This window comes from Ahaetulla prasina, chromosome 14, assembly GCF_028640845.1.
Source record: "Ahaetulla prasina isolate Xishuangbanna chromosome 14, ASM2864084v1, whole genome shotgun sequence".
Lineage (NCBI taxonomy): Eukaryota > Metazoa > Chordata > Lepidosauria > Squamata > Colubridae > Ahaetulla > Ahaetulla prasina.
The window spans coordinates 9,941,709-9,969,462 of NC_080552.1; the positions used below are offsets into that span (position 1 = coordinate 9,941,709).

The 27,754-nt window shown below is 43.8% G+C and overlaps 1 protein-coding gene and 1 long non-coding RNA gene across 2 annotated transcripts in view; one reads left to right on the plus strand and one right to left on the minus strand.

The window, feature by feature from the left end:
- Window positions 1-3,182: 3,182 nt before the first annotated feature.
- LOC131185031 (ectonucleotide pyrophosphatase/phosphodiesterase family member 7-like) lies at window positions 3,183-27,591 on the plus strand. Its single transcript, XM_058157089.1, has 4 exons — window positions 3,183-3,939; window positions 9,783-9,928; window positions 20,169-20,795; window positions 27,246-27,591. The coding sequence occupies exons 1-4, from the start codon at window positions 3,684-3,686 to the stop codon at window positions 27,483-27,485; spliced, it is 1,269 nt and encodes a 422-aa protein (XP_058013072.1). The 5' UTR covers window positions 3,183-3,683; the 3' UTR covers window positions 27,486-27,591.
- The window catches only part of LOC131185033 (uncharacterized), a 28,598-nt gene continuing 4,580 nt past the window's right edge, over window positions 3,737-27,754 (minus strand). Inside the window, exons 2-3 of the long non-coding RNA XR_009152080.1 lie at window positions 4,949-5,136; window positions 3,737-3,858 (exon numbers count right to left, since the gene is read on the minus strand). This is a non-coding gene — a long non-coding RNA (uncharacterized LOC131185033). The remainder of the gene's footprint in view (window positions 3,859-4,948; window positions 5,137-27,754) is intronic.

Here is a 27,754-nt window from a genome sequence, read left to right on the forward strand (position 1 = left end):
TTAGCTTAGAAATGCACAGAACCAAAGAAGTTTCTTGGATGGGAAGAAAAAGTTTTCAAAGAAGAAGAAAAAACAAACAAACAAGAACATCCAATCGTCTTTTGGGGAAGAAAAAAAAATGCACCTTTGGGACAAACCATAACCTGGATGGTTGAGAAGCTCCCTAGGCCAGGTAGTCCTTGACTTATGACCGCCTGAGGGATTCTGGGAGTTGAAGTCCACCCTCCTTAAAGTTGCTAAGATTGAAAACAAAATGGACCTAGACCAGGCGTGTCAAACTCAAGGCCCACAGGGTGCTTAGATCTGGCCTACAAGGCAGCGCTAAAACCAGCAAAGAACCGGCCTTTGGTGACTCGAAAACAGAGCCCAGGGGGGCATGCGCAGCCCTTCCAAGCTCCATTTTTGCTGGCAGAAGGCAGCAGGAGGCTGTCACAGCCGAACACGGGGCCCGGGGGTGGGCCATGAGCGGTCCACCGTGCTCCGTTTTCGCTGGCGGAGGGCTATCCAAACAAACTAAAAGCAAAACAAAACAAAAGGAGAAATGTTTCCCCTTTTGCATTTGAGCATCCAAGGAGGGACAGGAAAGGAGAAAGGCAAAGAGGAAAGACAAAGGGGGGAAAAAAAGAAAAGATGGGAAGAGAGCCAGGAAGGGGGGGAGAGGAAAGAGGGGAAGGGAAAAAAAAGCAGAATGAAGAGGGAGGGAAAAAGAAGAAAAGGGAGGGAGGGAAGGAGGGAGGGAGGGAGGGAAGGAAGGAAGGAAGGAAGGAAGGAAGGAAGGAAGGAAGGAAGGAAGGAAGGAAGGAAGGAAGGAAGGAAGGAAGGAAGGAAGGAAGGAAGGAGGAAGGAGGAGGAGGAAGGAGGGAGGAGGAGGAAGGAAGGAAGGAAGGAGGGAGGAGGGAGGAGGAAGGAAGGAAGGAGGGAGGAAGGAAGGAGGAAGGAGGAGGAAGGAGGGAGGAGGAAGGAAGGAAGGAAGGAAGGAAGGAGGGAGGAGGAGGGAGGAAGGAAGGAAGGAAGGAAGGAGGGAGGAGGAGGGAGGAAGGAAGGCAGGCAGGAAGGAAGGAAGGAAGGAGGGAGGGAGGGAGGAGGAAGGAAGGAAGGAAGGAAGGAAGAAGGGAGGGAGAGAAGGAGGGAGGGAGGGAGGAGGAGGAGGGAGGAGGAGGGAGGAAGGAAGGAAGGAAGGAAGGAGGGAGGAGGAAGGAAGGAAGGAAGGAAGGAAGGAGGGAGGAAGGAAAAAGAAAGCAGAATGAAGAGGAGGAAGGAGGGAGGAAGGAGGAAGGAAGGAAGGAAGGAAGGAAGGAAGGAAGACTAACAAACACAACACTAGATTTGAAAAGTGAACCGGGGAGATATATATATTTATATATATATAAATTTTCCCATAACACCTTCTGAAATACATATGCATCACCTACTACTGGAAGTTGCCCCAATCAATTACTTAACTAAATGTGACCATTTCTTGATTAACCTGCAGGTGAAATCTTAAGAGTCCCGAGAAAATGTAAATCTGTTTTCCATCTCCAGAAATGAAGTCCTCTCAATCCCCTTGGGCAGGGAAAGAGAAATCTCTCCCAGGTTTGCATTCTCTCACTTTTCATCAACTCTCTCTCTTTATCTCTCTCTCTCTCTGCTTGTTAAAACTTTTAAGTTTCCAGAGGAAATCAGGAAGCCTTATGCATCTGTCAGCATCGTTAATTCCATCAAAGATTTCTCATTATTCATTGTTGGCAGTTTAATTTTCTTCTCTCGCCTTCTCTAGAACAAGCCCCAGTTTTAATTACTGAGCTTCCCATCTTCCAAATGTAGTGGATTCCTTTATAAAAAAAAAAAAAAACCAAAAAAGGGGTCACCTGGCATCCATCTAGGTTAGCCAGTCATCGGCAAACCAGGTTGGCTAATTATAAAGCCGTAGAAATTAAAGCTGGAAGCTCAGTTGTCAAAGTTACAACATTATTTTTTTTTTGCACTGCGAAAGTAGTGGGTTTTCTTAAATCCTCCAGACATTTTCACCTTTGAATGTAATTTTTTTTTATTTCTACTTTAGTGTAGAAATGCACAATGGTTCCCCATAAAAACAGTACATTTTTTGAGGTTCGGGGGGAGGTGGTTTTCCCCCTCCAAATAAAGACACACTTTTCAAGAACCTCGTCTCTACATTTGGAGAAGCGTAAATACCAAAGGATATTAGAATTTCATTGGGTCCCTTGACTCAGGTGTTTGCCTGAAATGTAAGACACAAATATTTATTTCCTCTCCATATAGGTGATTGGAAATAACAATAACAATAGATAGCAGGCCAGGTACAATAGTGTCATAATAGCACTAGCAGTAGTGCTTAGACTTATATATCGCTTCATGGTATTTTTACAGCCCTAAGCAGTTTACAGAGTCAGCCTCTTGCCCCCTCATTTTATCCACCTCGGAAGGAAGGAAGGCTGAGTCAACCTTGAGCTGGTCAGGATCGAACTTCTGGCAGTGGGCAGAGTCAGCCTTCTATACTGCATTCTAACCACTGGGAAGGAAGGAAGGAAGGAAGGAAGGAAGGAAGGAAGGAAGGAAGGAAGGAAGGAAGGAAGGAAGGTAGGACCATAGCAATAGCACTTAGACTTATATACCACTTCACAGTGCTTTACAGCCCTCTCTAAGTGGTTTACAGAGTCAGCCTCTTGCCCCCAACTATCTGGGTCCTCATTTTACCCACCTCAGAAGGATGGAAGGCTGAGTCAACCTTGAGCCAGTGTGACTTGAATTGCAGAATTTGCCTGCATTCTCACCACTGTGCCACCAGGGCTCTAGTAGTGCCATAAATAAAGGTGTTAGATTTTAAGGTGCTGCGGGTAACTTAAATCATTTTTGTCTAAGATGGTCTACAAAAACTGCAATTTGGCTATGAACTATGAGGGAGCTGGATGGCCTCTAAATACAAAACATAAACTAGTAAGGTATAAACTGACCAGAGTTATTACTATTGCTATCAGTAGCTGAAATTTAAATTTATTATAGCCATCCATTCCTATAGTTGAATATTTTTATAAAAAGAATGTCCCTTTTTAAAATATTTTTTTAAAGAGACATTCAAAAACAGGGAAGGGAAGGGAAGGGAAGGGAAGGAAGGAAAGGAAAGGAGAGGAGAGGAGAGGAGAGGAGAGGAGAGGAGAGGAGAGGAGAGGAGGGAGGGGAAGGGAAGGGAAGGGAAGGAAAGGAAAGGAAAGGAAAGGTAATCGTATGTATAATTGCCTTATTGGCGATTATACATTGAATTCTAATCAAATCACTCTTTCCAATTTCTTTTTATTATGATTATGATTACAAAGTGTACCATCCAATGAATCAGAGCTACTTTTTGGCTTAACTGCATCACCATCACCTCAAATAATTAATCACCGAATGGTTGCATCCCAAATGTTCAGCATCAACAAATAATATCATTTTCCTTCCACCTTTTATTCCCCATTGCGCCAATCTGTAAAATCTTAAAAAGACAGGCATATTTAATTAACACTTGGCTCCCTCTTCCTCCTCCTGCCGTATCAGCAAGATGGTTGACACAGCAATGGCTAATCTTATCTAGGCTGAGCTTTGCTCTGATAAAAAAATTCAGCTTTTACAACCCTCCAAGAGTAGAAAAAGCAGGAGGACGACTGAAGAAAGACCTTCTTGCAACTGCAAGCCAGAGCAACACAATGAAGACACAAAACATTCTGGCTCTCAATTTGATCCTTCTAGCTGGTGTGGTCTGCTATCCAGCTGTCCAGAAGGAGAAGACAGCAGGCGTCCACAAGCTCCTCCTGATTTCCTTTGATGGCTTCCGATGGAATTACGATCAGGATGTCGATACTCCACACATGGATTACTTGGCTAAAGAAGGAGTGAAAGCAAAATACGTCACACCTCCCTTTGTGACCATGACTTCGCCTTCGCATTTCACCATTATCACCGGTAAGGGCATCCTGTATTTTTTTTTTCCAGTCCTACCTCTTTTCTTTAATGTTTATTTTATTTTTCTTTAAAAGGGACACGGTGGCTCGGGGGCTAAGACGCTGAGCTTGTCTATCGAAAAGGTGGACAGTTCAGCGGTTCAAATCCTGAGTGCCGCGTCACGGGGTGAGTTCCCGTGACTTGTCCCAGCTCCTGCCAACCTAGCAGTTTGAAAGCACCTAAAAAAATGCAAGTAGAAAAATAGGGACCACCTTTGGTGGGAAGGGAACAGCGTTCCGTGCGCCTTTGGCATTGAGTCATGCCAACCACATGACCACGGAGACGTCTTTGGACAGCGCTGGCTCTTTGGCCTTGAAACAGAGATGAGCACCGCACCCTAGAGTCAGGAACTACTAGCACATATGTGCGAGGGGAACCTTTACCTTTTGTTTTAAGAGAGTTGCTGATGGAGAATAAGATGCATCTATCCTTTCAAAGAGGGACGCGGTGGCTCAGAGGCTATGACGTTGAACTTGTCGATCAAAAGGTCGGCAGCTCGGAGGTTCGAATTCCTAGTGCTGCCCTGTAACAGGGTGAGCTCCTGTTACTTGTCCCAGCTTCTGCCAACCTAGCAGTTTCAAAAGTACGTAAAAATGCAAGTAGAAAAAATAGGGACCACTTTTGGTGGGAAGGTAACAGTGTTCCGTGCGCCTTTGGCGTTGAGTCATGCCGGCCACATGACCACAGAGATGTCTTCAGACAGCGCTGGCTCTTCGGCTTTGAAATGGAGATGAGCACCGCCCCCTAGAGTCAGGAACGACTAGCACGTATGTGCGAGGGGAACCTTTACCTTTACCTATTTTCTGGAGAACGTTCCCTAGAACAGGGGTCTCCAACCTTGGCAACTTTAAGACTTGTGGATTTCAATTTCAATTTCCATTGCTAGCCTGTTGTAAGAGTGAGGAAAATGACATGGATGGAGATATGTGAGTTCTATTTGCAAAGCAATGAGGGGTGAAACGTATCTTACCTCCACGACCAACGGATACTATTTGGAAGATGCTTAGACACCTATTTTCCAGGGAACATTCCTTAGAACACTATGACAATGATTTTGTACCCCACTTTACATCCCGGAGATCAACATGACAGATGAGCGAATTCTAGGAAGGATATTCAGCATGGAGAGTGTGGCTTATTCAAGTCTCCTGAGGATCTCTGTAATGAGAATAGAAGTTGGGTCCCTCTGGTCCAAGACCCTCAACACTCCCTCTAATTCACAGAATTATAAGCAGCGGGGGGGGGAGAGACAACATAATCACACTTGCAAAATTCTTCTTCAGGTTCTGAAATCTGAAGGGATGTTTATAAAAACCATCACATTTGGTCAGGATCAAGGACTTAACTAAGGAGGTATGGCACAATCGGGCTTGCAAAATTCTGCTGCTGTAGCTGATATCAATAAAAGCAGTTTTAGCCATCCTGTACAGTTGATTTTCAGGTCTGGTCTACCTAGTGGGGCTGATAGCAATAGCACTTATATACTGCTTTACAGTGCTTTACAGACCTCTCTGAGTAATTTACAGAGTCAGCCTATTGCCCCAAACAATCTGGGTCCTCATTTTACCCACCTCGGAAGGATGCAAGGCTGAATCAACCTTGAGCCTGGTGAGATTTGAACTGCCAAACTGCAGTCAGTCAGCAGAAGTAGCCTGCAGTACTGCACTCTAACCACTGCACCACCACAGCTCCTTCCTTCCTTCCTTCCTTCCTTCCTTCCTTCCTTCCTTCCTTCCTTCCTTCCTTTCCTTCCTTCCTTTCCTTCCTTCCTTCCCAATAGCACTTAGACTTATCTACTCTTCACAGTTCTTTCCAGCTCTCTCTAAGCAGTTTACAGAGTCAGCCTCTTGCCCCAAACAATCTGGGTCCTCGTTTCACCCACCTCGGAAGGGTGGAAGGCTGAGTCAACCTTGAGCCTGGTGAGATTCGATCTGTTAAATTGCAGGCAGCCGGCAGGCAGCAGAATTAACTGCAGTACTGCATTCTAACCACTGTGCCACCACAGCTCTTCAATCAATCCAGAAGGAAGGAAGGATCATCATTTAATCAATCTGCAGATTAAGTTCTTTAAAAAAAACACAACTCCAGCTTTTTACCAGCCCATGTAGAGAGTAAGAAAGATGGCCTTGATGAGAAATGTGTAAAAACTGCTTCCTATGTAAAAAAAAGAAAGTAGTGGTTTGTTTTTTTTAATTCTAGAAAAATGAGATAACATTTGGAAGCGGCTCAAGTAGACATCTAATTAATTGCATTATATAAAGAAGGAAGAAGTGCATCACAATCAGATTTGCAACATTCTGTTCTTCTATTAATTTCAAATCTTTATTGTCAGTGCACAACATAGGTACAATGAGATTGGTGGAGCTCCCTCAGTGCACACACCCCCAAAACAATACAACTCACAGTGAAGACAGAAAATCCCTAACCCAATAAATCATATTAACAAAACATCCAGTCCTATTGCACCAGGGTGAACATGTTACACGTTGTGCCGGCCCTGCAAGTCCATCATACTACGTAGTTATGATGTTATTTTGCATTCAGGAGACTGACAGCCCGTGGATAAAAACTGTTCTTCAGCCTGTTTGTGTGGCTGGGTATGCTTCTGTATCTCCTTCCTGATGGTAGGAGGGTAAAGAAGTGGTGACCAGGGGGAGAGTTGTCCCTGAGGATCTTCCTCACCCTTCTAAGGCAACCAGCCCTAGTGATCTCACCTAATGGTATCAGGGGACAGCCCACGATGTTTTGTGCTGTCCTCACCACCCTCTGTAATGTTTTTCTATCCGCGGCTGTCAGACCGGCATGCCATACTGTGATGCAATAAGTGAGGACCCTTTCTATTGTGGACCGATAAAAGGAGGTAAAAGGATATTAATCCCAATTAAAGTATTCCTATGGAGTTAATTCCTTCTTTGGGTCCACCTTTTAGGGCTGATATAATACGCTAAGCCAAAACCATGAAAGTGCATCCTACACATTAATATAATATGTGAAACCAGCTTAATTATTATAGCCAACAAAAAGTAGAACATTTGTTCTTTCTATAAAAGTTTATAGTAAAAACAAATCATTTTTCATATTTTCCTTAGAGACAAGTTGCGAAAAATTTAGATTTTTTTTTTCCTTTAAGGCCGACTAAGTTCAAGACAGCTCTAAAAAAAAATCCGTAATGGAATTACATGTTTATATGTGCTCATTATTTACTGGAAATTAATTAAAGCAGACAGACGATATGCTTATATGCTTATAAGTCATTCAACGGGTTTTAATTAATATTCCTCATTAGAAAGAATTTCCCATAAAGTAAATGCATTACTAAGATAATGATTTAATTAGTATTTGAATGTGATTGGTTAGAAAGGGCAACGTTTGCACCTAATTAATTCTAGGGTATAATTTAGTGAGGTTAAAATAAAGTTGAGGTTAGCAAGCATTTTTCTTTCTTGGCGAGGGTGGGGAGGGAAGGCCCTGTGGAATTTCAGACGTTCACATGTTTGCCCAACCCAAAAATCACTTTATATCTTAGTAACAAAACAGAATAATCTAAATCACTCTAAACATTGAGCAATAATGGAATGAATGAACGAATGAACGAACGAATGAATAAATGAACAAATGAACAAACAAATGAACGAATGAATGAATGAACGAACAAATGAATGAACAAATGAACAAGTAAACGAACAAACAAATGAATGAATGAATGAACGAACGAATGAACAAATGAACGAATGAATGAACAAACAAATGAATGAAGAAACAAACAAACAAATGACCAAAAGAAGAAAAGAACGAAAGAACGAATGAACGAATGAATGAATGCTGTGATTTACTGTACTCATTGTTAATTAGTTCCAGGAGAACTAAAAGAACCAAAAATGATGTGAACTAAACAATTTTTTCCCATAAGGAATAATATAATGAGTAACAGGGCAGCCGATACCAACCTGTTCTAGCTTGTATGTTGAGTACTGAACAAACAATGAATACCGAGATAAAATTTTCACATCAAAATGTGTTGACTACCAAATTCAGTGAGTTTCAAAGCTATTGAGTACCAAGGTACCCCTGTAGACAAACTGCTGTTGAGTAGACTGGTTATGACCACAATAAAGATTTGATTGGTCTGTTCAGCGCCCAGATTTTTGATTTGTTGTTTAAATGCACAGAGTGCATACTCATAAGTTACCCATCGTTAGGAATGCCTCCCTGGAAAAAACCAAGAGGTTGACTTTTTTTGTTCTGTGTTCCTCTGTTCTTTAGAAGATAGATGATGAGATGTGGTGGCCAGTGGTGAGTTGCCCCAGTTCAGAACGGTTCTTGTGAACCGGTAGTAAAACCGGGGGTAGGATCTGCCAACTGACCCTGCGCAGAAGCAAGCATGCGTGTGATCCCGCTGCGAACCAGTAGTAAACGTAAATAGAACCCACCCCTGGCAGTGGCGCAGTGGTTACAATGCAGTACTGCAGGTGACTTCTGCCGGCTGGCTGCAATTTGGCAGTTTGAATCTCACCAGGCTCAAGGTTGACTCAACCTACCATCCTTCCGAGGTGGGTGAAATGAGGACTCAGATTGTTGGGGGCGATAAGCTGACTCTGTAAACCGCTTAGAGAGGGCTGGAAAGCACTGTGAAGCGGTATAGAAGTCTAAGTGCTATTGCTATTTGTGAGATTGTCCTAAGCCATATTCATGAGTAGACAGGAGGCATCAGGTACCTAGCTGGGCACCAAAAAAAAAATTAGTTGTGTGCAAGCCTTAGCTGAATATAGCTTCAGTGTTGCTGAGCTGTGCTGTGTTCCTCTGTTTTTAGAAGATAGTTGACTTACACAAACATACACACAGTAGGTCGGCTTGCAAGCCATTTGGAAGATACTTCTAAACTGCTTTAAGTAGGCCCCCAAGAAGGCTTAATGCAGAAGACATTGATGTCGGGTTGTCCCTCTGTTACTTGTCTTGGCTCCCTTCCCTCATAATCAACACAAGCAACAGATGCTGGAAAATAGTCTCTGGAGAAGAAATTCTCCTTTTGTTCCCAATTGCTTAGAGGAGATGAGTGCTTTTCCCATTCATTGATGAGTAAACATCTGCTCACCAGGCAGCAGTATCTGTTCAGGCTTTCTTGTCTTCTCCCCCACCCCACCTCCCCCTGATGACAAAGACAGTTGAGTTCTAATGGCAGCTGCTTCCAAGTTTCAGCTGAAGAAAGAATTTCTGGAGCCCAAGGATGAAGAGCAAGCTGGAAATTCTGAAGGACAAGGTAGAAGTCCATAGGATTCCTCAGTTCTGAAGATGCCCCTGGACCAGGGGTTAGCAGCCCGTGGCTCTGGAGCCATATGTGGCTCTTTTATCCCTCTGCTACAGCTTCCTGTCGCCAGTTGGCTCCACAATTGATAGGGCTTTCAATTAGGATAGGTAGAGGAAAAAGGACGCCGTGCTAGGAGGAGACTCTATGGTGGGGGAACCTGACTTGTGGTCAGCTCCAGAACTGAACAAGGGGCTTCTGGTTAGGCCCTTTGTGGCTCTTTTGAGTGTTTAAGGTTGCCTACTCCTGACCTGAACTATGGAGGTTTTCTCTCTCTTTCTAAAGGGCAAACTTTCTGTTCCCTGTCCCATTTCTCTAGGCTCAAACAAACCTGGACAGCTTCCTTTTCCTCTGCCTTCAACTTAAAGCCTCGCTTCTTCAGCCACGCTTTTAAGAAGATGCACAATGTCTTTGCATAGCTATAGAGTGGACGACGGCTGCAGGACTCCTAGAAAACCTGCCCTTGGCCACTTTTCATTTCCCCCTCATCTTATCTTTCCAGGTCGCTGGATTGAAGATCATGGAGTCATCCATAATATGATGTTCAACCCGGAAACTCTACGGAAGTACGGCTTTAAAGAAACCCAGAACAAGACCGAATGGTGGGACAACGGAGTTCTTCCCCTCTGGATCACAGCTCAAAATCAGGTAATGGATCCAATGGTTATCATGGCTTGATTTCTATCATGGCTGGGGAATTCTGGGAGTTGAAGTCTATCTACCTTAAATATACCAAGGTTGGGAATCACAATCTTAAGCTATGGCGTGTGCTCAGCACAGCTCCATGCTTCATCCAACCAACTGAAGCATCAACCACATTCCACAAACCACTATGGCTTGAAACAAAACAAAATTAAGCTACACATTTTAATGCAATGCGTCCAGTCTTAGGGTTTATGTGGGGCTACACAGTACTTCGTAGTTGCCCCCCCCCCCATTTCTTTGAGGTCATTTCTTGCATCTGCTTGGTTCATTAAAAATGATTAGGGGACGGGAGGCCCCAGTGAGCCACAGTGGTTAGAGTGCAGTACTGCAGGCGACTTCTGCTGACTGCCAGCTGACTGCAAATTAGGGCCTCTGGTGGCTCAACAGGCTAATGCAGTCTGTTATTAACATCAGCTGCTTGCAATTACTGCAGGTTCAAGTCCCACCAGGCCCAAGGTTGACTCAGCCTTCCATCCTTTATAAGGTAGGTAAAATGAGGACCCAGATTGTTGGGGGCAATAAGTTGACTTTGTATAATATACAAATGGATGAAGACTATTGCTTGACATAGTGTAAGCCGCCCTGAGTCTTCGGAGAAGGGCGGGATATAAATGCAAATTTTTTAAAAAAATTGGCAGTTCAAATCTCACCAGGCTCAAGGTTGACTCAGACTTCCATCCTTCTGAGGTGGGTAAAATGAGGACCCAGATTGTTGGGGGCAAATAGGCTGACTCTGTAAACCGCTTAGAGAGGGCTGGAAAGCACTGTGAAGCGGTATAGAAGTCTAAGTGCTATTGCTATTTGTGAGATTGTCCTAAACCATATTCATGAGTAGACAGGAAGTATCAGGTAACTAGCTAGGCACCAAAAAAAAAAAAATTAGTTGTGTGCAAGCCTTAGCTGAATATAGCTTCAGTATTGCTAGGATGTGCTGTGTTCCTCTGTTTTTTAGAAGATAGTTGATTTACACAAACATACACACAGTAGGTCAGCTTGCAAGCCATTTGGAAGATACTTCTAAACTGCTTTAAATAGGCTCCCAAGATTGTGCAGACTCTGTAAACCACTTAGAAAGGGCTGTAAAGCACTGTAAAGCAGTATATAAGTCTAAATGCTCTTACTATTGCTAAAACATATAAAGAACAGTTGCTGGAATTGGGTATGTCTAGTTTAATGAAAAGAAGAAATGGGGGTGACAGGATAGCAGTGCTCCAATATCTAAGGGGCTGCCACAAAGAAGAGGGGATCAACCTATTCTCCAAAGTACCTTGAAGAAGGACAAAAAGCAATGGATGGAAACTAATCAAGGAGAGAAGGAGCCTAGAACTAAGATGAAATTTCCTGACACTGAGAGTAGTCAACCAGTGGAAGAGCTTGCCTTCAGAAGTTATGGGTGGTCCATCACTGGAGGCTTTCAAAAACAGACTGGATAACCATTGGTCTGAAATGGCATAGGGTCTCCTGCTTGAGCAGGGGGTTGGATTAGAAAACCTCCGGGTCTGGATGGGGAGAAACAGACTCAGATTCAATCCATCCAAGACGGAGTGGCTGTGGATGCCGGCACCCCGGTACAGTCAGCTGCAACCGCAGCTGACTATTGGGGGCGAGTCACTGGCCCCATCAGAAAGGGTGCGCAACTTGGGTGTTCTCCTGGATGGACGGCTGTCGTTTGAAGATCATTTGGCGTCCGTCTCCAGGAGAGCCTTTTACCAGGTTCGCCTGGTTCGCCAGTTGCGCCCCTTTCTGGACCGGGATGCCTTATGCACGGTCACTCATGCTCTCGTCACTTCTCGTCTGGATTATTGCAATGCTCTCTACATGGGGCTACCCCTGAAGTGCACTCGGAGACTCCAGTTAGTCCAGAATGCAGTTGCGCGGGTGATTGAGGGAGTTCCACGTTGCTCCCGGGTAACACCACTGGCTGGCTACCTGTGGTCTTTCGGGTGCGCTTCAAGGTTCTGGTTACCACCTTTAAAGCGCTCCATGGCTTAGGGCCCGGGTACTTACGGGACCGCCTGCTGTTACCTTATGCCTCCCACCGACCCGTACGCTCTCACAGAGAAGGTCTTCTCAGGGTGCTGTCCACCAAGCAATGCCGGCTGGCAGCCCCCAGGGGAAGGGCCTTCTCTGTTGGAGCACCTACCCTCTGGAACGAACTTCCGAATTGGTTTGCGCCAATTATCTGACCTTCGGACCTTTCGCCGGGAATTAAAAACCTATTTATTTATCCAAGCGGGACTGGCTTGATTTTTAAATTTTCAAATTTTAAATTTTTTGTAATTTTATATGGGGTATTTTAGGTTGACGGTTTTAATTTGGCCATTATTGAATATGTATTTTAAATTGATATTTTAATTTTGTATATTTAAATTGTTTTAACTGTGGCTGTACACCGCCCTGAGTCCTTCGGGAGAAGGGCGGTATAAAAATTTAAATAAATAAAATAAATAAACCTCCAAGGTCCCTTCCAACTTTGTTATTCTATATTCTGTGCGTTATGGCCCAAGTCAAACACTCAGTGTAAGCAGAGGTTGTAAGGAATCCAATTTTTGCCATTGCTATTGCTAACCTGTTATAGACAGGTGAGGGAAATGAGATTTCGTTTTTAAGTTTTTAACAAGAGATAGGACAACTGCTTGTCTGAAATGGTATGGGGGGGCTTCCTGCCTGAGCAAGGGGTTGGACTAGAAGACCTCCAAGCTCCCTTCCAACTCTGTCATTCTTTTATTCTGTGAATTGCATTTATTTGTTATCTGAACTCTGAGAAATCACCTAAAGTCTCCTCCCTTAGCTTGGCTGTTTTCATATTTAACTCTGCCAGACTGTGTTCAATTTAGAGTTGAACAGCGGAGTCGGATGTCACCCAATGTTACTTTGAACAATTAAATGGAATAAATATGGTTTTATTTCATTTGATTTTCCAGTAATGCATTCTCTATCATTTTTCGGAGCAGACAATATTCCTCAGAAAGCATATTAACGCAGTCTTTAGCACTAAGCTAAGTGGGCCATCAGATATAGTGGCAGCCTTGAAAAACTCCAGCAAAACAATATGGTTTATTATTTCTCCTTCTTCTCCTCCTCCTCCTCCTCCTCCTCCTCTTCCTCGTAAAAAAGTGGACAGGATCTTCTTCTTCCTCTTCCTCTTCTTCCTCTTCCTCTTCCTCTTCCTCTTCCTCTTCCTCTTCCTCTTCCTCTTCCTCTTCCTCTTCCTCTTCCTCTTCCTCTTCCTCTTCCTCTTCCTCTTCCTCTTCTTCTTCTTCTTCTTCTTCTTCTTCCTCCTCCTCCTCCTCCTCCTCCTCCTCCTCCTCCTCCTCCTCCTCCTCCTCCTGCTCCGCCTCATAAAAAAGTGGACAGGATCATCATCTTCTCCTTCTCCTCCTTCTCCTCTTCCTTGTAAAACAGTGGAGAGGATCATCTTCTTTTTCTTCTTCTCCTCCTCCTCCTCCTCGTATAAAAGTGGATAGGATCATCATCTCCTTCTTCTTCTCCTCCTCCTCTTCTTTGTAAAACAGTGGACAGGATCATCTTCTTTTTCTTCTTCTTCTTCTCCTTCTCCTCCTCCTCCTCCTCGTATAAAAGTGGATAGGATCATCCTCTCCTTCTTCTCCTCCTCCTCCTCTTCCCTGTAAAAAAATGGACAGGATCATCTCCTCCTCCTCCTCCTCCTCATATAAAAGTGGACAGGATCATCATCTTCTCCTCCTCCTCTTCCTTGTAAAACAGTGGAGAGGATCATCTTCTTTTTCTTCTTCTTCTTCTCCTCCTCCTCCTCCTCGTATAAAAGTGGACAGGATCATCATCATCATCTTCTCCTCCTCCTTCTTTTCCTTGTAAAAAAGTGGACAGGATCATCTCCTCCTCCTCCTCCTTGTAAAAAAGTGGACAGGATCATCATCTTCTCCTCCTCCTCCTCCTCTTCCTTGTAAAACAGTGGAGAGGATCATCTTCTTTTTCTTCTTCTCCTTCTCCTTCTCCTCCTCCTCCTTCTCATATAAAAGTGGACAGGATCATCTCCATCTCCTCCTCCTCCTCCTTCTTCTCCTCCTCCCCTTCCTTGTAAAAAAGTGGACAGGATCATCATCTTCTCCTCCTCCTCCTCCTCTTCCTTGTAAAACAGTGGAGAGGATCGTCTTCTTCTTCTCCTTCTCCTTCTCCTCCTCCTCCTCCTCCTTCTCGTATAAAAGTGGACAGGATCATGTCCATCTCCTCCTCCTCCTCCTCCTTCTTCTCCTTCTCCTCCTCCTCCCCTTCCTTGTAAAAAAGTGGACAGGATCACCATCTTCTTCTTTTCAATTGCTTACAGTCTTTCGCTTAGCAACGGGGAATGTGGCAGTGATTTCTTTGCCCTCACACAGAGGAAAGGGTGATGTTAATCCAAACGACACATGGAACAAGAATTTTAAAAAGCTCACGCAGCTTAAATCTAGCTTATGTCAAATTGAAAACCATCTTCATCGCGAGTAGCCGAAAGCTGGGAGATGCAAAACACTTTAATTTGAATGAGCAAAGGATCCAGTGCAAAGAATGAGGATGGGAGGTAGAGAAAAGTGGCGGTGGGGGGGGAAGGGGAATCTACCCGCTGTCTCCCTGCAAAACTTTTCAGGAACAATAAGAATTTTTGTAATAAAAGGAAGGAAGCAAATAATGTTCCCAGTAAAACTGATCATATTGCAAGTGTATAGCTGCTAGTAAAGTTGATTATGTTTATAAAACAGGGAGGCAGGAACAGTAAATACTCTCTGGTTTCAACGTAATGAGGTTGTATGAGAGTTTTATTAAATTGTTCGGTTGGAATTACGAAAGGAAGGGAATCGCTCTGACTCGGATTTTGACTCAACAGAAATTCAACGGGTTGATCAATCTAAGGAGGAGAAAAAAGGGAACCCCAAAGACCCCAGACAAAGGATACAGAATAACAAGACCTGGAAGGGACCTTGGAGGTCTTCTAGTCCAATCCCCTGTTCAAGAAGGAGACCCTATACCAGTGAGGGCTACCCTTTTTTTCCTCAGGTGCCAAAAGTGCATGTGCATGTGTGATAGCATACGTATGTGTGCCCACACCTATAAGGCAATGACCCCCCCCATGTGCCCCACCCTGGCACATGTATGCCTGACCACCCTGAACCACCCCCCGTGCATGAGCATGCGACTCCCCCTGCACCCCGTTTGGGCCTAACAGGCCTCCCTGAAGCCTCCGGAGGCCGGAAATAAAAGGTAAAGGTTCCCCTCGTTGCCGACTCTAGGGGGCGGTGCTCATCTCTGTTTCAAAGCCGAAGAGCCAGCGCTGTCCAAAGACGTCTCCGTGGTCATGTGGCCGGCATGACTCAATGCCAAAGGTGCACGGAATGCTGTTCCTTTCCCACCAAAGTTGGTCCCTATTTTTCGACTTGCATTTTTTTAACGTGCTTTCGAACTGCTAGGTTGGCAGAAGCTGGGACAGGTCACGGGAGCTCACCCCGTTACGCACTTGGGATTCGAACCGCTGAACTGCTGACCTTTCGATCGACAAACTTAGCCACTGAGCCACCGTGTCCCCCCCAAAAAAGGAACAGACTACCCTTAAAAAAAAAAAGAATTAAATTTAAAAAAGAATAATTGAGCCGACAAGGATCTATTCCACCCTGCAAAAGTCTATAAGGCGCCAGAGATATTAATGGCCCTCTACAACGATATCAGTATCCCTGCCAACTGGTGACATTTTAGTGCTGAGAAAGTCAATGTTTTAAGAAGCAGTTGGCTGACCACTCTTGTCCTATAACATCTCTTCAACCTCATAAAAATACTGCCGGGGGACAAAGCTCTGTTGTTGCTGTCTTCTGCTCATTTCTGTTGGGAATCTCATCCTATAATTACTCAAGCTTATATCTCCCTCCTCCTCCTCCTCCTCCGAGCTCATAATTGTGTACACCATGGAAATGATTGACCTATTTTATCCTACCAATAAACCTGGAAAGTAACTGACTAGCAGAGCTGATCACAGATTTCAGTAGGGTCCTTCTGGATCCTGCTTCAATTATACTATTCATATGTTAGTTTTCCCCACGCTGGCGCTATCCAGCTATCTACCTAGTGTTGTGGTCTGCCAGCAGCCTGTGGAGCTGACAATGGACTCAGACAGTGATGAGGCTGAGGAAGAGCATGGGCCAGTCCTGGAGGCTGGGGAAGGCCCGGATGAGGGCTCTGCGTCGGAGGCAGAGGTGGGGCCAGGGACATCGGGGAGTGATGTGCGGACTCCAGAGCCACCAGAGGCTGACAGTAGTGAGGCAGAGGAACAGGAGGAGCCTGTTCCTAATGCATGCATGAGAAGAGCTGCCAGAAGACAAGAGCAGCTCAAGCAAAGAGGACGACTCAGGAGTAGGGCCAAGAGATGATTGGCACCTCCCATAAGGCTTAAAAGACCAGCAATGGCATTTGGACTCTTTGCTGGAAAACAATGTTGATAGCTGTCAGGCCTGGAAACCATACTAGACTTTAGGGTTCCAGACGCTGCCACATTTTTCCCCTGAGGGGAAGAAGGGGGGTTGAGGGGTATGGTAACATTCTTCAAGCGGTCAAGGTCGGATGGTGTTCACATCTGCAGGAGGAGTGGCGAGAAGATATTCGAATGAACTGGGAGAACGTGGGACCATGTGACCAACAAAGGGGTTAGCTGGGAAAAGAATCCGGAAGTTCAGTTTTGGAATTTCACTCATCGTGTGCCAGTTTCCTCATGCTAGTAAAGAACTCTGAAAGACAATGGCTTCTGAGGTTTTTTTATGCAGAAGAGGTTTTTCTGGAACCTTGACAATAGCTTTGTCTTGTTGCCTTTGTTTCGTATCAGCATCTTCCAAATTTTTGCCAAGAAAGGCCTTTGGCAGTTTGCCTAATTGGATCAAGGTTTGTGATAGGACTCAGGTATTGTGTTGGGAGGAATTTGCTTTAATTTAGTTCGACTACGCTAAGAATGAAGTAATTCTCAGCTGTTTTAATAGTTTGTTTTTACACTGACTGAATTTCCTACTACCTACTTGGGCCTGGGTCACAACACCTAGATCTCTGCTCAACTGTTGTTGTTGTTAGTTGCGAACTCGTGTCTGACCCATCGCACCCACATGGACAACATTCCTCCAGGCCTTCGTGTCCTCTACCATCTTCTGGAGTCCATTTAAGCTCATGCTTACTGCTTCAGTGACTCCATCCAGCCACCTCATTCTCTGCCATCCCCTTCTTCTTCTTTTGCCCTCCATCGTTCCCCGCATTAGGTTCTTCTCCAGGGAGTCCTTCCTTCTTATTAGGTGGCCAAAGTATTTGAGTTTCCTCTTCAGGATCTGGCCTTCTAAAGAGCAGTCAGGGTTGATCTCCTCTAGGACTGAATTGTTTGTTCGCCTTGCAGTCCAAGGGACTCGCAGGAGTCTTCTCCAGCACCAGAGTTCAAAGGCCTCCATTCTTTGGTGCTCATCCTTTCTTATGGTCCAACTTTCACAGCCATAACATTGCAACTAGGAAAACCAGTTGGGAATACTCTGCTCATACTGGCCAAAAATGATGGGTCTTCTTTAACAACCACGTTTGGAAAACACGAGTTGGAGAAGCCTGGTTTATCTCTACCATGGTTGTAAATAGAGGACAGTCTACCCTTTGGTTCACGTAATGTCCGGCACAAGGAACCAGAACGACACCGTGAGCTGATCACAGTAGCTTCTTTAGTGTTGCTCGCCTATTTACAAGAATCTCACTAGACTAACTGCACTCTCTTGGGATCAGGCAGATCAAGAGGATCTGACATCCACTGCTTCGTCTCCCAGAGGAATTCCAACCTCCCCAGTCTCTTTACTTGCACTCTCTTTTCTAGCAGAATAACAGAATAACAGAGTTGGAAGGGACCTTGGAGGTCTTCTAGCCCAACCCTATACCAGGGTTTAGCTGGAGGTTCCGCCACAAATAACATGCTAAACACAGTGGTGGGTTTCAAAAAAATTTATAACCACTTCTGTGGGTTTGGCTTGGTGGGCGTGGCATGGCTTGGTGGGCGTGGCATGGGGGTGTGACAGGGGAAGGATACTGTAAAATCCCCATTTCCTCCCGATCAGCTGGGTCTTGGGAAGCAGAGAATAGGTGGGGCCAGGACCAGTCAGAATTTTTACTACAGGTTCTCCGAACTACTCAAAATTTCCACTACCGGTTCTCCAGAACCTGCTGAAACCCACCTCTGATGCTAAACCAGACTAGGTTGATACATACACTAAGCTGCAAAGTGGGTTTGTTCAAGTTTAGCAACCCATAGTTGCTAAATTGTTAAATATATAATATATTATATTGCACATAATATAAGCATAAATATACGTAGCTTGTAAAAGACAACTATGGTTTATGGCCCAGCTTGATAACTCAACCAATTCTTTCTTCAACAATAAAGTAAATTAATATGTACAGGTAGTCCTTGACTTACAATGGTTCATTTAGTGATGGTTCGAAGTCACAACAGCACTGAAAAAAAGGAATTTATGGCCATTTCTCACACTTAATGACCATTGTGGCATCCCCATGATCAAAATTCAGATGCTTGGCATCTGACTCATATTTATGACCGTTGCAATGTCCCAGGATCATGTGATCCTCTTTTGTGACCAAATGTATAGCAACCAATGCACTCAATTTAAATTTCCAGTACAAATTCCTTGTGTGTCCAATCACACTTGGCCAATAAAGAATTCTATTCTATTCCATTCTTTCCTAATTTCATTTCATTTATTCTATTCTATTCTATTCTATTCTATTCTATTCTATTCTATTCTATTCTATTCTATTCTGAGTCACAAATAGCAAGGGCTTTATGAATGTTCATCTGGATTTGGAGCCACTGAATATAGTGGCTTTTATTTCTAAGGGAAAATGTAGGCTTGTCCTCTGCAAAAAGCAATATTTTGAAATATGTGGGACATCACTCTTGCTCTGACATTAAGAACTTAAATTCCTCTTTTATTCCTTTGCAAGATTTGTCTGCTTTTGTCAACTTAGATTTTATACTGAATCTGACCTTTTCCCAGTATATTAAATGTCAGTAAGAATATTATTACTTTACAGCCCCAGCTTAGCACTTTAGAAATTAAATTCAGCAGAATAACAAGATGAGTGGTAAGAAGAAGAAGACCTGACTACGGCTATTTTGAAATTCATATTATTCGTACTATTTTTAAAAACTCTATAATTTGGGGGAGACAGAAATTATTTCTGCTTAGAGTTTCATGTGTCTGCAGGTTAGACTCGTGTATTCCGAAGAAAACAATATTCTCTTATTCTAATGGCACTTGTTCTCAGATAATCATGAAGTAATTTGCGGCCATGAGCGTAAATTTAATTGTAAGATGTTTTTGAGTGTTTTGCTTATTTGTTCTGGATGCCTTCAGTCTTATAGTGAAGATTTGCAATGGAAAGAAAGTAGTTTTCCCAAAGTACAAAAATGACAGAAAAATAAGCCATCAATATTTGTAGTATCAAGTTGGCCACAGTGTCTGTTTATGAGATTTACAATGGGCTTTATGATTCCAATGTTACATTTTCAAATTTGCCATTAATTTTCTTTTCTTTTTCTTTCTTTTTCTTTCTCTTCTTTCCCTTCCTTCCTCCATTTCTTTTTATTTCCCTTCCTTCCTGTCATTCCTTCTTCTTCTTTTTCTTTCTTTCTTTCCCTTCCCTTCCTTCCTTTTTTCTTTCCCTTCCTTCCTTTTTTCCTTCCTTCCTTCCTTGTTTTTCTTCCTTCCTTCCTTTCTCTTCTTTCCTCCCTCCCTCCCTTCCTTTTCTTTCCTTTCTTTCTTCCTACCTTACTTCTTCCTTTTTTCTCTTCTGCCTTCCTTCCTTCCTTCCCTTTTTCTCTTTCCTTCCTTCCTTCATTTTTCCCTTCCTTCCTTCCTTCCTATCTTCCTTTTCTTGTCTTCCTTCCTTCCTTCCTTTTGCCTTCCTTTCTTCCTACCTTACTTTTCTTCCTTCTCTTCTGCCTTCCTTCCTTTCCTTCCTTCCTTTTTCTCTTTCCTTCCTTCCTTCATTTTTCCTTCTTTTCTTCCTACCTTCTGTCTTCCTTCTTTTCCTTCCTTCCTTCTTTCCTTCTTCCTTTCTCTCTTCTTTCCTTCCTTCCTTCTGCCTTCCTTCTCTTCTGCCTTCCTTCCTTCCTCCCTTCCCTTCTTCCCTTCCCTTTCTGGGTTAGGGGAGAAAAACTGCCTCTTTTCACTATCCAGGGGGCAACGCCAACTACAGTGGTCAGTCGGTCACGAGATCTTTGGCAGAATCCTCCAATCACCCCGACAAAAATGAGACCGAGTGGAGAGAGAACATCGACATAGTCATGAACTGGTTTGCTAAAGAAGACTTTGATTTTGTCACCCTTTATTACGGGGAACCTGACAATACTGGACATTATGTTGGCCCCGAGACCGAGGCTAGGAAAAAAATAATCCAACAAATTGACCGAACTCTCGGCTACCTCCTCACTTCCATAGAAAAACACGGGTTGAAAGATACCCTCAATGTCATCATTACATCCGACCATGGCATGACCACCGTCAAAAAGGAACCAGAGATCAAAGAGATCTTGTTGAAAGATTCCATTAAATTCAAAGATCTTGTGAAGTTTGACATCGTTGATTACGGAGGATTTGGGATGATTTTACCCAAAAAAGGGAAAGAAGAAGAAATTTATCAGAAATTAAAAAAAGCTCACCCACATCTGCGTGTCTACAAAAAGGAAGAGTTTCCTGAACATTTCCATTATGCCAAGCACGAACGAGTGTTGCCCATCCTGCTTTATGGGGATCCTGGTTACGTGATCAACGGGGTAAGTTTGGTGTGAAATCAGAGGTGGAGGATGCGTAATTGTCGGTAAGAACTTGCTTATTTTTTTAAAAAAAAAAAAGCAGAGAGGAATCGTGCAAAACTATCGGATGTGAATTACAAGTAATTCTGGACTTACATCAGTTCATTTAGTGACGGTTCGAAATTACTGTTTCCGTTTCTTTCTTCCAATTATATCAACAGTCCTTTTCAATTTAGCCGCTATTTCAGGGTTTTAAAAAGCTTATTGCAAAAATCAATTAAAATGGCTCTCCGTGAGTTGATGTTCACTCACCTGGCTTCAATATCTTGTCCAGTTTCACCGCTTCAACCTCCTGCATGCTCTTATGTGGCTGTCCCAACTTTGGCAGCTTGTGATGGCTGCGGTCCTCATCGCTGGGTCGAAGGACAAAGGCCGGTGATGCAGGGAATTTGCAACTTCCTTGTTCACTCTGGCGGCTCCTTCTTTCTTCGCTGTCCCTGCAGGACAGCTATGGTCCGTTATGGACCCCCTTAACGATAGGATTTTCGTCGCTCCCCCCACCCCGGGAGCTCCCGAGGTTCGCATCCGTCTTGCTGTGACGCCGGCCACACCTCTCTCGGTTTAAAGTTACAAGGTCACTGAAAAAAGTGACTTATCATCATTTTTCTTTTCTTTTCTTTTTTTATAAAAAGTTTGTATTGGTTTTATTATGACACAACACAACACAAACATGCGTAACGTATAGTCTGTGTTTCCTTTTTACATTTCTTTTTTCAACTTTCCGCTTTATACATTCTCTTTTCCCCTTCTTTTTTACTATCTTTGACTTTATCATCCCTTTGCATCTAGTTTCATTTATTTACAATATTTCACACATTTGTTATCTTCTCTTCTCCATCCTTTTTTTTCTATTCATTTTCCTATTCTCCAACCACTCGTAACATTTGGTCCATGTTTGATAACATTCTTGTCAGTTTCGGGTTAATGTCAGAGTTCCAAGGAACACCCCCAACAAAATAAAGCTCTGAGGCTTGAGGTTCCTCAAAGTTCCAATTTATTAGAGATGTCATGTTGGCACAGCTGGGAAAACCCAAATCTGAAAGCTTCCAGGTTTTCCACACCCAGTTGACAGTTCACAGCCCTGCCCCACACCCACAAGTTCATCACATTGTCCAATCAACTCTTCACACTCAATTGGATACAGTCTTCAGGAAGTTTACATCAGATGCAGGCAAAAGTCCTTGAATACGGAATGTTGTTATGACTAACTTTCTACTGCTCCAACAACAACCCCCTCCCAACTTCCCCAGCTAAAATATTTGGCAGTTAAGAAGCAAAAAGAAAATTGCCTTCCAAAACTTGATAATTCTATCTCTTCCTTTTCCTTTATTTCTTTCGTTAATTTATCCATCTCCGCACAGTCCAGAATTTTCTTGATTGTTTCTTCTTCTGTTGATATCTTTTCATTTTTCCAGAGCTGTGCACAGGCAATCCTTGCCGCCGTAATTATGTGTAATATCAAATGCTGAATATCTTTACTATAAGTTCTGGTTAGTATCCCAAGTAAAAACGTCTTATGATCGTTTTTCACACTTATAACCCCCAGGGTCACGTGATTTACATTCAGACGCTTGACCACTGGTTCAGATTTATGACGGTCGCAGTGTTTCTCGGGATCACGTGATCCCCTTTTGTGACCTTCTGACGAGCAAAGTCAAGGGGGAAGCCAGATTCACTTAACGACTGTGTTACTCACTTAACTTCTGCAGTGACCGTTGTAGCATCCCCATGGACACATGCTTTACATGCGGATGTTCGACAAACTGACTCATATTTATGACCATTGCAGTGTCCTGGAGTCATGTGATCCCCTTTCGCGACCTTCTGACAGGGACATCAGATTCACTTAACAACCGTATTACTGATTTAACAAGTGCAGGGATTCCCTTAACAAACTGCGGCGAGGAAAGTCGTAAAACAGGACGAAACTCACTTACCGTATTTTTCAGAGTATAAGATGCAACTTTTTCCCCAAAAAAGAGGGTGAAAATCTGGGTGCGTCTTATACTATGAATGTAGCCCTGCCCAGCTTCTCAAACGGAGGTTTCAGCTTCAGAAAAAAAAAGCTGCAAACAGAGCTTCAGAAAAAAAGCCTCCAAACAGAGCTTCAAAAAAGAAGCCTCCAAACAGAGCTTCAGAAAAAAGCCTCCAAACAGAGCTTCAGAAAAAAGCCTCCAAACAGAGCTTCAGAAAAAAAGCCTCCAAACAGAGTTTCAGGAAAAAAGCCTCCAAACAGAACTTCAGAAAAGAAGCCCCCAAATAGAACTGCAGAAAAGAAGCCCCCAAACAGAGCTTCAGAGGCTTTTTTTCTGAAGCTGTTTTGGAGGCTTTCAGATGCAGAAAAAAGTTTTTTCTGAAACAGAGTTTCAGAAGTTTCAGAGGCTGAAAAAAAAGCAAAAAAAAGGCAAGGCACAGAGCTCACAACCAAGGAACCTGTTGCTAAAATTCACCTCTGGGAACAGCTGATTGGGGGTATTCCGGGAGGCCGATCCACCTGCCAATCAGCTTTTTTCTTATTTTCCTCCCCAAAAACTAAGGGGCGTCTTATACTCCAAAAAATGTGGTAACCCATTTCTCACTCAGCAACATAAATTCGGGGCTGAATTGTGGTCTTAAGTCAAGAATTACCTGTAACTGATTTCTTCCCCTCCCCCAGCGTTGCATAAAATTAGAGCTGCTGTAGTCATTGCTAAAACCAGATGATGGGCAATTCAGATTCAGGAAAGGCAAATGCATCTTCAGAGACCAATGGCTAAATGGTCAAACTTACTGATGACAAGATCTTAAGAGATGATGGTGGTGGCATCAGAGCTCCTGAATGAGAAACCTCATTGAAGGTGTCATTAAGAGACCTGAATCAGAGAGTGCAACTCTTGGCATGTTCTGCTTGCTGTCATCTTCTTGACTTTGGCTTGGCCACCTGGGAAAGAAAATATTGGAGGAGATGGGATCTGTGAGTTGGCTAGGGAGCTGTGTTCTTCTGTGAAGAATTAAGTATCCATAAGCTTTCCAACTCTCAAACTTTGCAGACAGAATCAGAAAGTGATATGGTGGGTCACATAGCTGTGTCTTGTTGGAGGTAGAAAATTCAGAATTAAGTAATTCCCAACTGATGGTTAATAACTGTATCAGGTCTGAGATACAATCAAATAATCTCCTCATTGACCTCTGTCATCTGTTGCCTTTGACGATCTTCTTCTTCTTCTTCTTCTTCTTCTTCTTCTTCTTCTTCTTCTTCTTCTTCTTCTTCTTCTTCTTCTTCTTCTTCTTCTTCTCCTCCTCCTCCTTCTCCTCCTCCTCCTCTTCCTCCTCTCCTCCTCCTCCTCCTCCAATCCTCCACATTTCTCTTCTCCTTCTTCTCCTTCCTTTTCTCCTCCTTCTCTTCCAGTTCGTTTCTCTCCTCCTCCTCCTCCTCAGCTCCTCCAGTCCATCTGTCTCTTCTCCTTCTTCCTCCTGCTTCCTCTCCTTCTCCACATTTCTCTTCTTCTCCTTTCTTTCTTTCCTTCTCCTTCTTTTCCAGTTCTTGTTTCTCTCCTCCTTCTCTTCTCCTCCTCCTCCTCCAGTCCTTCTCTCTTCTCCTTCTTTCTCCTGCTTCCTCTCCTTTTCCTCCAATCCTCCACATTTATCTTCTCATCCTTCTCCTTTCTCTCCCCCTCCTTCTTTTCCAATCCTTGTTTCTCTTCTCCTCCTCCTCCTCCAGTCCTTCTGTCTCTTCTCCTTCTTTCTCCTGCTTCCTCTCCTTCTCCAACCCCCTACATTTCTCTTCTCCTCCTTCTCCTTTCTCTCCCCCTCCTTCTCTTCCAGTCCTTGTTTCTCTTCTCCATCTCCTTCCTCTCCTCCTCCTCCTCTTCCCAATGTAAAGCGAAACAGTTTCCAGCCTGCGGCATTGTCATTATTTTGAAGAATGTAAGCCTGTCTCCTCTTAAGATCCCACCATCTCCAGAGGCCATTCTTAGAAGAGAAATACAGTGGGTTGCAAAAGCAAGCCCTGTGCTTGGAAGCAAGGCTACTAACCAGGAAAGGGGGGAAAAAATCAGTTTAGCTGGTATAGAAGAACATCCTTGGAGACTTGAGGTCACGGCAAGCAGCAACCCCATCTATTTTTTTTTTCTTATTTATTGTTGGGTGAATTGGTGTTTGGGCACTGATGCTTAACAGATTAACAGAGTTGGAAGGGACCTTGTAGGTCATCTAGTCCAACCTCCTGCCCAAGCAGGAGACCCTAGCCCATTTCTGACAGATGGAAGTCCAGTCTCTTCTTGAAAGCCTCCAGGGATGAAGCTCCCACAACTTCTGAAGGCAATTTCTGTTCCATTGGTTGATTGCTCTCACTGTTGGAGGATTTCTCCTTATTTCCAGGTTGAATCTCTCTTTGTTCAGTTTCCATCCATTATTTCTTGTCTGGTCTTCAGGTGCTTTGGAGAATAGCTTGACTCCCTCTTCATTGTGTCATCCCTTCAAATATTGGAAGACTGCTTATCATGCCTCCCCTGGTCCTTCTCTTCACTAGACTAGCCATGCCCACTTCCTACAACTGGTCTTCATATGTTTTAGTCTCCAGTCCCCTAATCATCTTGGTTGCTCTTCTCTGCACTTTTCCTAGAGTCTCAAAAAAATTTTTTACAGCATGGTGACCAAAACTGGATGCAGTATTCTAGGTGTGGTCTTACTAAGATTTTAATATAGAGTGGTATTAGTACCTTCCTTGATCAGTTTCCATCCATTATTCCTTGTCTGGTCTTTGGGTGCTTTGGAAAACAGCTTGACCCCCCTCCTCTCCATGGCAGCCCCTCAAATATTAGAAGACTGCTATCATTTCTCCCCTGGTCCTTCTCTTCACTAGACTAGCCAGGCCCAGCTCCTGCAACTGTTCTTCGTATGTTTTAGTTTCCAGTCCTCTCATCATCCTGGTTGCTCTTCTCTGCACTTTTTTCTAGAGTCTCACTTCTGATCTCAGTTCTGAGATTCCAAAAGTTCACCCCGGTCTTTTGAAAAAAAAAAGTCACATATTCCTGGTCTTAATATTGAAGTCATGTTAATACATTAACTCTCGTTGCAAGAGAAATCAATGCAAGCCCTTTTCGTTTGAAAGCATTCTTTCCTTAGCCTATTAACCGCTATTAGCATTTCACATTCCTCCCTCCCCTCCCCGAAGGCACTGACATCCTCAGCCGATCAATAAACAATAAAATGCAATTTCCCACAGAAAGGTGGCCGTTGCATAATGGGCTTTTTAATTCCTCACTTTCAGACAGTGACCTTTCCTTCTAAACGCGCTCCCCTGTCCTTATCATCCATAACCATGCCAGCTCTTGCAGATGTAAACAAACAAACAAAAAATAAAGTTAAAAAAAAAACCAACCAGAAATCTGCAAACTGCAGTGGATCACAGCGCTTGCCGGTGGCATCTTAGACTAGAATAAAAACAAATGAGCTGGAAGGGACCTCGGAGGTCTTCTAGTCCAGCCCCCTGCTCAAAGCTGGAGAAACCTATAATGTTTCAGATAAGTGGGCGAGTATATAGATTAACCCTCCATGTAAAATCTCTTCCCCACTTCTGAATTGCGAGCATGGCAAGGAGAAGATCTGAGCATGACACGGGAGAGCAGAGGCGTGAGTTTCTGCTTGAGGATTCTGAAATGAAAAAGGTCTCCAGATGCCATCGGCTTGTCAAGCCCACTTTGCCAACTGCCCATCGCATGGCTCAGAAAGCCCCTCTTCGCATTTCCAGGGCTACACCTAAGATGGCTTTTAAGCAGGAGGCTCTTTGCTCTTCACCTTGGCCGTTTCTCAGTAGAGCAACAGTGACATGCAGTGGCCGCTGCGCTAGCGAGTCCAGAGGGTTGCTGAATTTGGTCAGTGGGACTGTGTAGAGTTAGATCTTGCAGATTATCTTCTGCTAACCATTGGTTTGCCCTTGTGAAAAGCAGGAGGGAGGGAGGGAGGGAGGGAGGAGGAGGAGGGAGGAGGAAGGAAGGAAGGAAGGAAGGAAGGGAGGAGGAGGAGGAGGAAGGAAAGGAGGAGGAAGGAGGAGGAGGAGGTGGAGGAGGGAAGGGTGGAGGAGGGAAGTGAGGGAGGAAGAAGGAGTGAGGAAGGAAGGAAGGAGAGGAAGGAAGAAAGAGTGGAAGAAAGGGAGGGATGAAGGAAGGAGAGGGAGGAGGGAGGAGGTGGATGGAGGAAGGGAGGGAGGGAAGAAGGAGGGAAGGGAGAGAGGGAAGGAAGAAAGGAAGGGAGAGAGGAAGGGAGGGAGGGAAGAAGGAGGGAAGGAAGTGAGGAAGAGAGGGAAAAGGATAGGATGGTATTTTTAATGTTTTTCTCAGATTTTAAAATAGTTCTGTGGCACTTAGTAATCTTTTACTTTTAAAATAGCTGTGTTATTGAGATGGCTTCTTTCAATCGTTTCCTTCTCAGAGATTTATTCTCTACATCAACAAAGGGGACCACGGTTTCGACAACGAAGCCATGGACATGAAGACCATCTTTAGAGCTTTCGGTCCAGATTTCAAGAAGGGGTATTTAGCGGAACCTTTCGACAGCATCCATATTTATCCTTTGATGTGCAAGCTCCTAGGAGTCCAGCCAGAACTGAACAATGGCTCCTTGGCGTTGACTGAAGACATGCTGAGCTCGTCAAACCTTTATCAGGGCTAATCGGGCCAAAGCCTTGTTCCTCTCCTCAGTTTGGGGACCCTCAGTCTCCTCTTCCTCCTAATGGCCATCTAGCTTTGACATGAGGTAAATAATCCACCATCAAAGATAATCCACGCTTTTTCCCTTTGCTTTATAAAGAAAGAAGTGGATGTGTTATGGAAGATCCTGGGCAAGAAACATATATTGATCTCATAAGTTTATATAACTCTCTCTATATATATATAACTCTATAGTCTCAACTCAAAATCCCCAAAGCTTTAACCAAAGAC

Excerpts from the sequence above, each read along its gene's own strand:
- LOC131185031 (XM_058157089.1), top strand. The coding sequence starts at position 3,684 with ATGAAGACACAAAACATTCTGGCTCTCAATTTGATCCTTCTAGCTGGT. Across the intron at positions 3,940-9,782 it reads GCATTTCACCATTATCACCG|GTCGCTGGATTGAAGATCAT; the intron begins GTAAGGGCATCC and ends TTATCTTTCCAG. Across the intron at positions 20,796-27,245 it reads CTGGTTACGTGATCAACGGG|AGATTTATTCTCTACATCAA; the intron begins GTAAGTTTGGTG and ends TTTCCTTCTCAG.